Source organism: Balaenoptera ricei, chromosome 11, assembly GCF_028023285.1.
Source record: "Balaenoptera ricei isolate mBalRic1 chromosome 11, mBalRic1.hap2, whole genome shotgun sequence".
NCBI lineage: Eukaryota > Metazoa > Chordata > Mammalia > Artiodactyla > Balaenopteridae > Balaenoptera > Balaenoptera ricei.
The window spans coordinates 91,437,739-91,453,934 of record NC_082649.1 but is presented as its reverse complement, the minus strand read 5'-3'; the positions used below and the strand labels follow the sequence as shown (position 1 = coordinate 91,453,934).

Here is a 16,196-nt window from a genome sequence, read left to right as displayed (position 1 = left end):
GTTCAGTCCCTAACCAGAGATCTTTTCTTGTCATTTGTCCCTTCTATGTGGTTTTGTGGGGTAAATGACAAACCTGATTAATTGAAGTGTAGTATATTCCATTGCTCTCTCTAGAATTAAAAGTTGAAACAGCTTACCTGTTTTAACATATATGCATTAGAGGTCGACTACATATGGATTCCTTTTTTGTTTTTTAAATAGAAGAAAAATAAATCAACGTGGGAAACGTACCTTCTACTATAACATGAAAATCATGAATGGCTGATCCCAAGAAATTGCTGGCTGTGCAGCGATAGTTTCCTTTGTCCCGGTAGGAGACATTCTCTATCTTCAAAGTTTTGCCATAATTTTCTTTTGTTTCTCTTTCCTTTGGTAAATCACCTCCCATTTTGCTCCAATCAACCTGTGGAGTTGGTCTGTGAAACAATACATAAATGATAAACATTTATTTTAAGTGAAAAATAAAAAGTAAAGAAATCCACAGGACACATCCCTCACTGTGGTGCTTTTAGGTCTGCACTCAAGAGTTCCACTGAAAAACATCAGGCTTCCCAGTGCACAGACCTGCCCACCACCATCCATGGTGAACATCAGGGTTGGATCAAGTCTCTTTCATTGCAAGCTCCTTCACTAAGCTGCTTCCTCAGAAATCCTCCATTTCCTCTACTGAGAGGGCTAACTCCATGTAAGTGCTGAATAGATATGGTTAGATGAATGATAGATTACTGGACCTGTAGAAATATTACAAGATATTTTTCAAGTGTGCTATCTCCTTGTGGATGGTTTGAAAGAGCCAGAAATAACGGCCCTCTTCCCTAGAAGAGTTTGAAAAACACGATAAAGTAAGGCCCAGCAGCAAGTAGCGGGAAACTGTGGTACCCCCTTTAATCCTTATGAAGCTGATATTGGACAATAAAACTCAGATGTGGGAGCCCAACGTGCTGTCTGGAACAAGGAATAGCTCATTATAGGGCAAGGTGGGCTCTGCAGCACAGACCTGGCCACCCAGGTAGCTTTCCACCCTGATGGGGAATACACCAATAGAGGAATGAACCAAATCTCCCTTGCTTAGAAAGATTAGATCACCCAATCAAAACAAACAAGTGAGAAAAGAACAAAACAAAATCCAGACTGATAACTTGTCACACACCAACACAATAACTTTTTACACCTTATTTGGGTAGAAAACAAGAAGGAGGAATCAAGCCAGCTGGGTTTAAAACAGAAAAATCCCACCTCATGAAAACCAGACAACTGGGAGAAGTGGGACCCTCTAGACTTTTGTGATTTAAAAATTATGTGCAAAACACTGATGCCTGACTTTAACTGATAGGTTTTTTTTTTTTTTTTTTCTCCTCTTCACTTGGGCTATATGACTGAGTGGAAGACACACTTCTGTTGCTTTTATTGATGATTTTTTTTCCTTCCCACTATATTTCTTTTTATCATTAATACATGAAAGTTATTGAGTATGTTCTAAATGTGGTCATTATTATCATCATTTTACCAGTGAGGATTCTAAAGTTCAAGAAGTTAATTTGTTTAAAGTCACTGGGGTAATAAATGACACATTAGAACTTGAATCTGCCTGACTAAACTTGTTCTTTTGATCAGTGTGTTCTATTTTATTTGTGCTTTTCCAACTCTTTTTTTTTTTTCCTTTCTAACTGTGTATTCTTGGAATATAGGCTTGTAGGCAACTTGGTTACTAGTTAATAATTGAACAATTCATATTGTTTGTGTCAATTATCTTAAATTGTATTGTTAGGCGGTGGTTAAACTAATTCCGTTATTATACAAAAAATATTAGAGGTAAAGATGAAGGTCTTTTACACACATCTAGTCTCTTCCCCTTCCCTCAAGGCTCAAGTACTTACCAGCCTTACAGATCTGGAACAACTACCTTTTATTTTACCAGGCTTACAGTACATGGCACACTTCTGTAGGAAACAGTAATGAAGCTCAGACAGGTAGTTGTGAGAGTATATTAGCCGTTGGTTTCCTGAGCACACCACCCAACAGGATGCATAACCCATGCCTCCTAACTGCTTGCTTTGCACTCCATCTGTCAAAACGGCAATTTGCCAAATTACAGGCTGCTCTGGACCTCAGTTGCTCCAAATCAGGAGTTTTTCGTGAGTCCATGCTTTAATAGTACAAGCATCTCACTTGCTGTAAAATCTTTCTTTATTTTTTGGTTAGGCCTTGGAAACCAGTCTGATCCTCTAATACCTATTCTTTGAAAGAACGGGATAAAATGATTATCTGTAAGTATCATATGACCATGAGACATAATTCATCTAAGGACACATCTATACCATTGCAAGAAGGTCCAGTGATATTCTTGCTAATTTTTTTCTTTCTTTCTTTTTTTTAATTTAATAAGCATTTACTAACAGCACTAGAACAATAAATTTTTGAAGGAAAATATATTGCTTAATCCATTTTTATACATAAATATACACCATGTCATCATCTCGAGCTTTTGTTCAGGTCTTTGCCCAGCCAACTTTAATTCTTATACTTCCTTTGTTTGCAAAAGAATCGTACCTAGCTTAAACTCGTGAATTTACAAAACAGAGAGAAAAGAGAGAAAATTTGAGCCCAACAGTCAGCAGAGGGAATTTGCCTTTAATCCTTCTGAAGCTTTCACAGGGTGTGACTGAGTGTGCACTGGCCCATGAATATGGTCTTTTCCACTGAGGGACTCGCTGTCTGTACTTCTGGGGAGGGAACACTTTTCTTTTCTTTTCTGAATGAAATTCACAATGTCATTTTAACTATTCTCAGTTTCTACCTTACAGAATCTGTAGAATCTGAACCCTTCAACCTTTCCCTGTGAAAGCCTTCCCATTTTACTTAATGGTAACAATATTTTCATCATTAATAGCCATCTTCTGAAACATCTACTATATCCCACTTCTTTAGATTCAGGGGTAATGACATCCTTTGTTCACCACGCCTTTCACTGAACAAAACAGTTCATTTGGTTGAAATATGCCAAAGAAGTTAAACTTAGAGAGAGTTTAGGGTTCTGGAGACAAATAGGATGGAATCCCAGCCTCCACTTCATACTAAGCATAGAGAGGTGAATTCAACTCTCTGGCCTACATTTGCCTAACCTGCAAATGGGAATAACTGTCATGAGAAACAGTGAGGATAAAATGAGCTAATGTATATATGTCAATGCCTAGAGGGGTGGGATAGGGAGGGTGGGAGGGAGACGCAAGAGGGAGGGGATATGGGGATATAAGTATACGTATAGCTGATTCACTTTGTTATACAGCAGAAACTAACACAACAATGTAAAGCAATTATACTCCAATAAAGATGTTAAAAAAAAATAAGCTAATGTAGGTAAAGGGCAAAACATAGCACCTGACACATAATAAACAGGACAATGTCCTCATTATATTATATTTGCTACGGCGGTTTAAAACTTCTAAGGAGAAAATTTTTCAGGTACTCTAAAAGTTTTACAATGTATCACCTTCACCTGAAAGGCAACCAGATCAGCCAGGATTCCCAACCCAAACCACGATGAGTAAGAAGAAACAACTTCAGGTGAACCTCTTCTGACAAGGCATCAGGCATCCTCAAGTCTCCAAAGACAACACATATTGGCGTTCACTTTCTTCTTCTATATTGCCTCATGACATTGCATTTTCCAAAAAGCACATGAGAGCCTTTCTATTATACTGAAGACAATCCATGCAGTCGCCGGCACACTCAAGAGGTAAGTTATAGCATTTGCGAGAAATAGGAAAAAAGGATTACTGACATATTCTCCCTGCCCAAAGAGTCAACCAAGAATAGTGATGAACCCTGCAAAAATTTAATTTCTACCACTATAAACCCATATGAATAAGAACAAAAGAGTAGGCAGCTACCAACATGATTCAGACTGAACCTGAGTCTTTCATCTCCTCACATAATACAGAGACCAAATTCCCGAACAGAGGCCATGTTCCTGCACGTCTAATTAATTTATGATCATACACTTCGGCAATTTAAGACAGATAAGCAACCTGAATATTTCTGCTGGATGGAAAGAGAAAGTTACAAAGCGTAGGGGTTGTAAAACCATTCAAATCTGCTCCTTTTCTTCATAATCCAATTTAAAACCACCCACTCAGAATATACACTGGATTATGAATGAGTATGAATTTCAAACTCTAGTCCATGAACCAGATGCCCAGCTATGCAAAGCCCTTAGTTTACAAACTGATTATGTAAACTCGGGTGCTAGGAAGGTGGAATGTATTTTCTCATGGTATTCCCAATGGCAGGGATGGGTATGTGGTGGTAAGCATAGAAGGATGAGGCTAGGAAACAGGTGACCTTGTATGACCAAGTATTAACTAAGATCGTCCTTGTTTACACTGACTTACGGTAGTTACTCAATAAAGTCACAATTTCAAGAGGTGACCAAGCGAAGACTCCTTATCCTTTACTTGGAGGATTTGGAAAAGTGTACTTCAGTCGTGAAAAAAGTTTGGTTCATTAGTTCTGATGTGAAACTCTTAAATTGCATGATCTGGACCTGCTTGTGTGCAAAGGACAGGTGGGTGAAATAATAGATAAATAGGGCTCCGTGGAACCTGAAGAAACATTAACAAGCAGGAGCAGGACACATAATACAGCAGAGAGACATAAACCTTTGCACTAATAGTGATGGGCTGACTCCTAACAACCTCGTGCTCTAAGGATGGCATCCCACTGCTGACTGAGGCAAGGAGAATGCTGTCACTGACACCTCCGTTCACACTTTCACCAACTGACAGAGCGATCTAATTATAAATCAATCTCAGTCACAGGCTGAAATCTGTAGAGTGAAGTGCAAATTACTTTCTCCAGGAATGTAGTAACAGGATTTTTTTTTTTTAAAGAAATCATTTTTAAAGATGGATGCAGGCACACCCTTCACTGCTACCTTATTCTTTACAGAACAGAATGGAAAAAATCAGGAACGGGGTCAAGTTACTCACAGGCCTTCAGCAAAACACTCGAGCAGCAGGGTGTCCCCTTTGAGGATGGTAACCGAAGACTCACTGCCGTTCTCGGGAGAAGGCAACAGTAGTCTGGGTTTCCTTTGCTTGATTGAATTCGCTACAAAGCAGAACAGAAAAGGCTCAGATTTTTTTTTTCAAACTAAGAAAAGTAAACTCCTTTGGCACTCAATCTTTCTTAAAAAATATTTAACCATATGGACCTATGTGTGTGTATGTATATTTACACACACATTTTAATTTATTTTCACACATTTACTTCACATGTATTTCACACATTTTAATATATTCCCATTTAAATAGATTCCACTCGTACCACGAAGCATGGGTTGCCCTTCAGATGCATTAGGTAAGTGTTGCATCAAGTTTTATAAAGGTTATGATTTAACCCACATCTTCAAATTCAGAAGTTCAAACACTGTTCACAATAATTAGTTTCTTGATGAAAGCCTTTAAGTTAATTGACAGTCAATGGTTTTATATTCTACATTTTAATCATACCTGTTCATGTTTGATGGCCATGTGTATTTTTCTTGAATTTAAATGTGCCTAAATATTTGACAAGCTTCCTGGGCCCTGCACCCAGAAATTCTGATTCAGGAAGCCTGTGGTGCACACCAGGCATCTATGAATTTATCAAGCTCTTTAGGTGACTCTACTTGCAGTCTCAGGCCCTCAAAGACAAACACTGTTGTAGGAAAGATTCAGAAGCATTCTCAGTAACTGGGTAAGGAAATGTTCCATTTCTTATTTTCCTAAGAATACTTTCAAAATACAATGGAAAATGAGGAAACTTCCATTTTCAATGCAAACTTTGATTTCATTTCCAAGTGTTCACACAAATTATGTTTCACATCCAATGTCAAAGTAATTTGACGCGATATGCAAAGAGTAAACAGGTGACGTGCTGTTATCAGAGTAGACGAATGAAAGTTACTGGCAGCAGTGTGTACCTTGCTATAGCTTCCTTCCAAGTGTTTATTTCTTGAAAAATAACTTTGAACATGTAGTATGTGCAATGATTTTTACTGAGTGCTGGAAAGATATGACAATATATGTTTGTGTTTTTGACCTCAAAGGAAATGATGTTGGCCATATATACCTAGTCAGTCCATTTTCAAACTGAGGGTGCACCAAGAGGAGCCCTCATCCAGCCCTGCCGATGTTACCAGTGTATTAGATATCTAAGTTAGCATGGAGGGTTCAATGCTGGTGCCAATTTTAAAAGGAATATTTGTCGCATTCAAGCAAATGATTCTTTCCTTTACAGAAAAACAGCCTACTATATATAATTCAGGTTTACTCAGGTATCTTCCATAGAACACTACTGTGGTAAGTGCTCTATGGGAAACAAAAAATAAATAAAAACCTTTTCATAGACAAATGAGTTTGGAAAATGCTGCAACCTGTATTCTTTCTCAGTGAGTCACAATGCGCAGTTGTGTATTAAGTACTCCAAGAGGTCTTGCAAGGAAAATAACCATTTAACTTTCTTACACCCAACGCTTTCCCTAGGTCTATTACACTCGACCAGTCCTTTTTCCTTTTCTTCGTATAACAGCTCTGAACCAAACTGCTGATCAACCATGAGAGACATTTTGGGAGACCTATAATAATTACTCCATTAAAAATGTGTTATATATGTGTTATGTATTTACTTATGTTAATTATATCATGTATAAGTACATAGGTGTATTTATATAGTCATGCATTTATAAATATCACTCCTTTTTACATATATTTAATGGGGACGGGAGAAAATAGAACCCTCTACGCTAAGGAGTTTTCCTTACTAAGAATATTAGTATTTTAATAAACTCACGAAGGTATTAAAGGAAAAATTCAAATTCTAAGACGACAATGAGCTTCCGTAGGTGAAAATAAATGTCAACATTCTGCACGTCATCAACTTACCCTTGGAACCAATTTCTGTGGATGAACTCGAGTCATTAGCATGCTTTACTGAAATAAAAAAATGGAAGAAAAAAACTCACAAACATAATGGTAGATGTGGATATCAAAACAGAATGAAAAGCCATAGTTTTCTCTTAGAAAAATTACAAAATGAGATATAACCATGCTTCACTAGAACAGCACCTTTGGGGATATAGTTGAAAAATATTTATAACGAGCTTAACCTTGAACTACTACAGATGAAATCCAGGTGGAAAAGATACAAATTATAGCTCCATTAAAGAGAACTGAGGTTGCCAAAAGGATGCTATAGTGAAGCCCTGGCATAGTGAATCTACACACAATGATGACAAAATTATGAACCAAATTAGACAATGGAATGGTCATGCCAAATTTTGACTCTACCAGAGCCCATTACTCAGTCAGTGAACTGCTGGAGATTATCTCCGCCCTTTGAATCTATGGTTCCTTCTCCCACTAATAAGGACTGTGTTCAAATGTAGGAACCCAGACTGGCATCTGCAGAATCAAGTAGGATAGAGGAGCAATTCAAATAAGTTTGCCAATTTGGGAAGGACAAAAAAGCTTGATGTGATAAAAATTGTAATACTGCTTCTTTTTATTTTTGACTCTGTTCTTTTCTCCCACATTGTCAGCCTGCCGGTTTATCCAAAATCACAGAGATCCAGAGCCTGAGACTTGCTTAGAAAACCCTGGAATTTCCTCGTGTATTTCGCCCAGGGGAAATGACTAGACCTTCCAGACGTCAAGTGAAATACATCTGTACCGTGAATTGAGATTTGATTTTCTGGATGCAGGAGACAGAGCTACCGTCGATGTACAGCTGCAGATGCCTCTTTCTTTGGGACGACATCTCTAGAGTTGAACTAAACGCTGGTGGAAAATATCAACCCAGGTCTAACTGGCTTCAACCAGAATAAAATTATAGACACATTTGTATTCCCCAATCATGCTGGCATGATAAATTATTTGGACTTACAACTGTTAACTGTTAGTTTCATAGGCATTTTCTGCACAATAGTCCTTAATCTTGGAAATGCAGCAAAGCAACAGTAATCATTCCGACTGTCTTTTTCTTCCACATTTGCGAAGTACAGATCTCCCTTTTGGCTCATGTATACTCTTTCATCTTGTTCAATGTGTTCTAATTCTGGAAAAGAAATATCTTGTCATTAAAAGGGGCAACTGTCCTTTATCATGTCTCATCTCCTTTTTTCATTATCCTTTCCTCTATATTAATTTCATTTTATTTTTCATGTCGGCTCTTCCTATTCCTCTCAAGTCTGGTCTTACTATAAAAGCAATTAGTGAGTAAGAAGTAAAAGACAAAAAACAACAACAAAACCCTTGGGAGTGCACTTACGAGTCTGGGCATTCTACCTCTCCTGACCATCCAGGACTCTACCTGTGCTTTATGGGTCTGCACTGGCTTATCTGAAAACTGGTCCAATTCAGATAATGGACTAATTATTACTCTTATTTTATTAGGATCATATTTCTTTAAAACAAATTTCCACAGAAGTGTGTCTGAGATATTAATCTCTCTTCCATGGATGCAGCCTGGAAAGTTCTAGGATGAATGGAATCTGGAACTTTGGTTGCAGCCAAGAGTAGCTTCTTTAGCTTTCTTTCAAATGCTGTACAATTATTATTTTTCTCTGTGGGACACAATGGAAAAACATTTAGAGAGCCCTGCTAAGGCACATGCCAGAAGTAGGCTTTACAAGAAGCTGGAATTCCAACTCAAGAATTGGTAAAAGTTTTTGACAAATTAAACACAAAAGTTAACACTAATTTCTATGTGCGTCACTGTATGACGTGGGTACAACATTATTAAAAGAGAAATTTAAAGCTAGCAACATAGATACAAGCCATCCTCAGTTTTGACATGGATAATATCCCAAAGGTAAGTTGTTTGGAATACAAAAAGTATTTCCTTCATAGACATACTTTATCATATCAATAGCCTCTACTCTTTCCAGATATGACAAAATCAAGAAACATATTTAGTGGTTTTCTAGTGCTTTCATGTATATTTAGAACTTAGAGAAGACAACAGATAGAAATAGTTTTTAAAATCTACTTGATTTCACATTGACAACCGTATATTAATTTTTTATCTTTAATTCCAGTATGTTATTTTACATGATGCATGAAATTAAAATGTCCCCTTAGAATAGAATAGAATAGAACATTACTTACCAATATTCATCCAATAAATGTGTAAAGGTGGGAGGCCTTTGGGAGGGTTGCACGGGAGGACAATTGGATCGCCCTCCTCCACTTCAAGAGGGTCAATTTTTTCTTTTGGGAATTTTGGAACATCTGGTATAAAAAATCATTTAAAGACATTATTTAAAATTTATGTTACAAGTAATATCTTAAAGCGTTCTTCTTTTTAAAAATTAGAGTATTTTTAATAAATTCAACACCCCAAATCTTGGTTCTCGTATCTCTCCTGAAGAGGAAAATACTGTTAAAAATATGTGGTGCATCCTTATACAACCTTAAAAATATTTCTGCATTTTGTAACTGTAGACAACAAATATCTTTGCTGTGACATCAATAAGGCAACAGTATGCTTGTGCATATTTCTCTGTGCAGAGATGTAAGCTCTGAGTCATAGGAGTCGCTCGTATTAAGTTTTGATAGATAAGGAATCTTTTTTCTCCAAACACTGTGATTTATTTTTAGGGATATACTTATTTTCTGTCTTTTGCTTTATTGTGAAGCCCTTGAATGTAATTGGCAAATATTCCATTCAGAGCATAATCAAACTAAATAAACAATTCAAAGCCCATGTGGGGAAAACGGTACGAATGCAATGAAAAGCCAAACATGATCCCTATATGTTGCAAAGAGAGTCATTCACATTGAAATCACTCCCAGTAAATGAAAATATTAAGTGAAATGGAATTGATGTAGGAAAGGAGAGTCTGCAGTATTTCAGCATATTGTTTCTTTCCCATGCTGGAATCAATTTCCTAAAAATCAGTGCATTGGAACTATAAGTCACAACTGGGCAGAAGTTGAAATCCGACACCAATGTTTGATATTCTTATGAAGTTATTTATAAAATAGTTTTAGGAATATTCAAAATATATTCTGCCTCAACATTATTTGTACCTTTCAACTTTGTTATGGGAATTTGCATTATAGAATTACTCAGACTCTGATGGACGAGAAGGACCTTAAGAAGGTATTTATAACCTTCCTGACCTGATGCAATTTATTAGCAGGTTTTCCATCTTTGTATCTCATTCTTAAATTATGGTTCACAAAAGATTATCATTATTCTTGGGAGTCTAAAGATATACTCATTTATTGTACAATTTCTTCTTGAGAAGCTTTGTGCAGTTCCTGTATATTTGTTCCCTTGCTCCTCACCCCCTAACCTAACTCCTCGTGATTGAGGGAATTTGCTGACATTTCTTATCGATGCACTAGCTGGTTACAGTGAATTGCTTTTTGTCTAAATTCAGGGACCTTTCAAGGCTTAACATTGCAGGGGGCAGTGTGGTTATTACACTGCCTTTGCCAGTTCAAAAGGCAGGCATCAGCCATGTGACAGTCCTCAGTGGATTCCCTCTTGGTCAACTCATTGTAACAGATTTCTCCTGGTGAGTCTGGAAATACATTTGAGATGGTAACTATCTTGGAATCATCCTTTTGCTCTAGGTAGCATGAAATTTCCATCAAAAAATGGGACAGAATGCTGAGTACATTCCCTACCTTTACCTTGTAGGTAAAATATCAATACCCCCTATTTGGTAAAAACTTAGCTTTGACTGACAAATGTTATGCAAGTCATTTTGCAGAAAGTATACCTTATGCAAGTAAAGTAGAGAAACTTACAAAACTAGTATGTACCCTAAGCTCTAAATTCAAATCACCTTTTAGTGAAACTTGCTATAACTGAAGCCTGGTGTTTGTTGGTATTGAAGCTAGCTGTGTTGCATGGTAGTTATTGAATCTGTTTCTATACAGATACAAGCAGCAAAAGAGGAAGGGAAACATAGATTAGGAAATGGAAGGAACATGTAATCTTGTTCTATAACCAGCAAACTTTACAGTGCCAAATATGAATATACAGTTTTCTGGGTGATATCTATTGTAAAGTAGCTAATTAAGTTGCACAAAGCCCTAATTGGAGAGCTGCCTCTTCAGTAAAAATTTAATAATTCAAACAGACAGTATCACCAGTGAAGCACTATTATCCTTGCATTAATTAAATCTACATTATAAATTTCTAATTACAAAAATGTAACTACGTTATTCAACTGGCTTCCAAGGCATCAATAATAAAAAATAAATAAAATAAAATTTAGAAGTCTACAAAACCTTTATCACATACCATAAATCTTTGGAACAGCTTTAACCAAAGATGAAATTAATACCTGGAAACAGGGAAGGATATTTATATATTTAATAATTTAAGGTCTAAGAATAAACACTGTAAAGGACATAAATTTGTCAGGTTTTCTTAAGTCTTACTCTTTGACTCTGAAACTATTTAGCGAGTCTGATGCAAAGCTAAAAAGGGAACATGTTAACATCCACAGATAAATGTGAAATTTAATTACTCCAACTTAACAGCAGGCATGAATTTGACCTTAATTCAAATAAAGAAATGAGTCTATTTAAAAATAACTCCAACCAATGACTTTTGCTAATTGTGTTTCTCTGGTATAAACATTAGCATTGTTGAGTCTGGACAGACGCAATACTTTAAAAAATGAATTGTAAACAATTGTTTTTCTTTTGCGTGAGCCAACTACCCTGCTTTAGCTTACCAACACATTTCAAATGAGTGCTCCATCATCACCAAAAACAAAAGCATTTAATTGTGTTTCAGTAAGACTGGACTTGACCATGGAACGGTCTCTTTGCAAAGGGATCAGAACCAACTTCTACATCAGCATCTACCTAAGTAGGACTTTAAAAATGTTTGGAAATCCCATAATAATCAAGTCTAGATGAAGCTATATACATTTTGTCCCTATCAGTCTACCTGCATCAGAAAATCAAGCAAATCATAGCACTCATCTCTTTACTGTTCTCCAGCAAGTTTCCACATTTATTACTCAGTGTAGCAGACAGATTTCTAGTAACAACTCCAAGGGTACAATTTCCTGAAAACCCATCTAGCATGAAAAACCTTTCCTAGAGACAAAGTAGCTACATGCTAGTCTACTTATTGGAGCTATCAACACACGGCAAACCTGCAAATACAAAATCTCTAGGGGCTCTACAACTTGAGATGCTGACAATTGGTTTTGAAACTCATCATCTCAATTCTTTCAACTTAATATACTGAAAAAAATAACATCTCTGTACTTGAAATACAGAGACTTCTGAAAAAGGTATTTTTTATCTATAGGATAGCCTACAGGATAAACTAGGCTCTAGCCCAGACACTAAAACTAACGGCTATGTAGCTTCAGACCAATATCTTTACCCTTCTGTGCCCCCTTTTACTTTTCTCTGGCGTCCTAGAATCCTTTCAACTCATCTCTCTGGGCTCCTCAAAAGTCTCACTAGGTTAGAAATTTCTTAAGAGCAAGCTGTAGAGTCCCACCATTCCAACACACTTAACAGTAAAGAACTGTAATGAAATGGCATCAGAGCAATTTAATTAAATACAAATCTTTCTAACTAATCATTTCAATGAAAAGATACTGGTGACTTAACCACCATCAAGTTATGTAAACTACAGATTATCTTTCTCTGGCACCCAAAGAATAAAATCAAATCTCCCTATATTCTCTACCTCTCTGTGAGTCTGATAATTACTGCCAAGGTATGTTCAACAAAGAAGTATAACGTTTTCTAACTCATCTAGAAGATGTGTCAACAGAATGATCAAAGCATAGGCAACACTGTGTAGCACCGCGTTATACACGTGCTCTGAAGCCAGCTGCTTAGGGCTGAATCCTGGCTTCGTCACTTACTATGTGACCCGGGCCTGTTACTTAATGTGCTTCAGTTTCCTCACTCATACAATGGAAACTGTCATGACACCTAATACATTGATTTGTGTCAAAGTTTAAATAAACAATTTCATATAAATCAATTAACATAGTGCCGGGCACTTAAAAATCACTCAATATATGTTGGCTCTTATTCAAATGTTTTCACTTTGCATGGTACACCCAGCCACATTGTATAGAGATGAGATGGGCAACGGGACAAAGAGCTTTCCTTTGCTGCTGTTTCTGATTTTTCGTGTAGCCTATATCATAACAACTTCTGCAATTTTATGCAACTATTTGGAATTAACTTTATTAGAGAAAATAGGGAGGGGGCCAGAGGGAAGAAACACTATGTATTTCATGGAGAACCTATGATTTGTTTAATGAATTATTCTGTGCTGCCCTTCCTATGCCAAAGAACTTTATCTATTTTGATTTCTCACTGTTTACAGGACTGGCCTGGAGAGCTTTTGAGTGCCTTTCATTTCCCTTGAATGTGCTCGGGAAATTGCTTACAGTCTGGCACCATTATCATGAATGCATGCTACTGAGCTCACATGCTGTATCACCCTTAACTCCAGTTTCTGTCTGCAAAGAGATTTAATTGATTCCCATTTCCTGTGGTGTACTCCATTAACCCACTTAGAAGTACAGAGAAATAACATTGCCTTTCACTCTATGAACTCACACTAAGGAAGGACAACCAATTCAGCCCATTTCATTCTAGTCATTCACATACTCTGACGGATGACAGCAAAATCCTGGGCCTTAATTAAACCTTTAAAACTCTAAGTTGCACTCTCAACTGAACAAATTGATCTTCTTTGGTTGGTTTGCATATATTAGTAGAAGAAGTTAACATATGCTACTGGACCCCTGCTTTTGCTAGCCCTCCCAAATCAGAGCAGTAAATAGCCAAGATATGTCTTAAGGAAATTGACCTGAGGAATCTGAGGAAGCTGTACAAATGTAGAAACCCAGCACATTAAAAATTCAAGTTGGTTTCCATTAAAACAGTATACAGATGATTTCATCCCTAAGCCTGCCATTTCTTACATTACTTTAATAGTGTGTAGATATTGCATTATTACTTTTATTCATTCTTTTATTCTTTAGTCTATGAACTAATAAGTCAATCACCGATAATATGCATTCATGCAGCATCAAGACAATGTAGAGGAGGAAGAATAAGACAGGATGCTATCTTTCTCACTTTTAAGCATCCTGATTAATCATATGACAGTCAAAACACTCCCCCAAACAGTAAATAATGCTTTTAAAATTCCATAGAATTTACACGTGGATATTCCTAACATTACTAATTATTGCTAACGTTTCTTCTTGTAATAGTCAAAAGTTAGAAACAATCCAAATGGATATCAGCTGGTGAATGGATAAACAAAATGTGGTATATCTGTATCATGGAATATTATTCAGCCATAAAAATGAACACACTACTGATTTATCCTACAACATGAACAAATCATGAAGAACAGGCTAAGTGGAAGAAGCTAGATGCAAAAGATCATATATTGTATGATTCTATTTACATGAAACGTTCAGAAAAAACATTCATAGAGGCAAGAGTCAGACTGGTGATTGCCTGGGGCTGTGGGTGGGGAGAGAGAGCACCTACAAATGGGCACAAGGAATCTTTTGGGGATGATGGAAATGTTCTAATACTGGCTTTTAATGATAGTTATACTAAAAATTTTTATGAAAAAAAATCACTGATTGTGTACCTAAACACATAAAATGTATGATGTGTAAATAATACTTCAAAAATTATTTAAAGAATCCAAGGTAAGGAAAATTAGTACAGGCTAAGATGGACTAAGAATGCTAAATGGAGAAGGCTGATCTGTGCCCTGAAGGATGCATGGTACTGAACAGCCAGAACAATTCTTTATAGCATCATTTTAACTCCACTGACGTCTGTCATAATGAAGGCAAGAATACAGCTCACCTTCTCCCCAGACCCACTCACCACACCCACAGGATTTAAGGTTCTTGGTACAGTCTTTGTTTTGTTCATTGCTATATCTCAAATTACTAGAAGACTGTCTGCCACATGAAGGGAGCTTAATAAAGATCTGTTGAATAATTCACTAACTCTCCATGCCATATCTTGGAAAATCCATTTAGCTAAATGATTTTTCCCCCATGTTTGAAAATAGCACGTTGTGTTTGGTTGGTTGTTTTTGTTTTACTCCTTCTTTTTCCAGCAAACTCAACTGCAATTTTGTTAAAAGCAGAAAAGTAAACATTGTGTATAAAGGTCTGTTTGTAGGGAGTAATAACCAGATTTTTAGCTACTGTACTTGTGTTCAAACTTAGGTGGATCAAGCCTTTAAGGTTGGTCTAAAGAAAAGTTTAAGAAATGAGAGATACAAACTCTAAAACTCAAATTACAAAGTTTAATATAAAAGAAGAATCAATTCTTTACAGCTTAAGAGAAGAATCAATTGATAAAGGTTGTAAGAAGCTTTAAATGGTCTCTGATTTATAAACTCCTAAGAATTGGGGTGGCAGTCCTATTCAACATGTAAATGATTACAGAAAGCTGTTAGATGATGAAGTAATTTCAGGAGGGGCTGGAAATGATGCATAAGAAACCTAATTTATTTTGCTCTTTTCTATAGCAGCAGAAAAGATGGAGCAATTACCCACTACATAGCTCAGATTTCAACTCTCATCTCTTAACTACAATACTAGCAGATTCTGGCCAGAATTATCCTTACATTGTTCATGTCTTCACTTGGTCTGCTTAGATAATGAGAGAAAACATTTTTTTAAATCCTCATTGTAGAATCTTATACTAAAATGTGCCATTTCTTTCTCTGCAATAGATCTAGCAACTGCCTTTTTCCTTTGTGTCTCCATAGCAACCACTAGAATTCAGGTTAGGGATCACCCTCGTGCCTTGTCTTCTACAACAGATTTTTAACATCTCCCTTTCTCTCCCTCTCTCCCATCTTACTTCAGTCAATTAGATATATATTATATAGTTACAGTTCTATGTTATAGACTATAGTATAGTTATATAATATAGACTATAAGTATAGCTTTATAGTTATATGATTTTATGATTCTCAACCACAGTTTTCTGACCCAGAATTCATGAACATTTCCTACTGAGTATCATTTCAAACCCAAACTCCAGAGGCCAATTTTCAACACTGTATGCCACTGCTCTGTCCATTATTATTCTATAATATCACACTTAATAACCCAGGATATCTAATTAAGACAAATCAGTATGCTACATACTTATTAATTT

The 16,196-nt window shown here is 36.5% G+C and overlaps 1 protein-coding gene across 2 annotated transcripts in view; it reads right to left on the bottom strand.

The window, feature by feature from the left end:
- Positions 1-16,196, bottom strand: part of CHL1 (cell adhesion molecule L1 like) — a 194,336-nt gene that overhangs the window by 50,979 nt on the left and 127,161 nt on the right. For both annotated transcript variants that reach the window (XM_059940202.1, XM_059940201.1), the window contains exons 5-9: positions 9,147-9,269; positions 7,924-8,094; positions 6,924-6,971; positions 4,989-5,109; positions 232-416 (exon numbers count right to left, since the gene is read on the bottom strand). In XM_059940202.1, the coding sequence (XP_059796185.1) occupies positions 232-416; positions 4,989-5,109; positions 6,924-6,971; positions 7,924-8,094; positions 9,147-9,269 (648 nt within the window). The remainder of the gene's footprint in view (positions 1-231; positions 417-4,988; positions 5,110-6,923; positions 6,972-7,923; positions 8,095-9,146; positions 9,270-16,196) is intronic.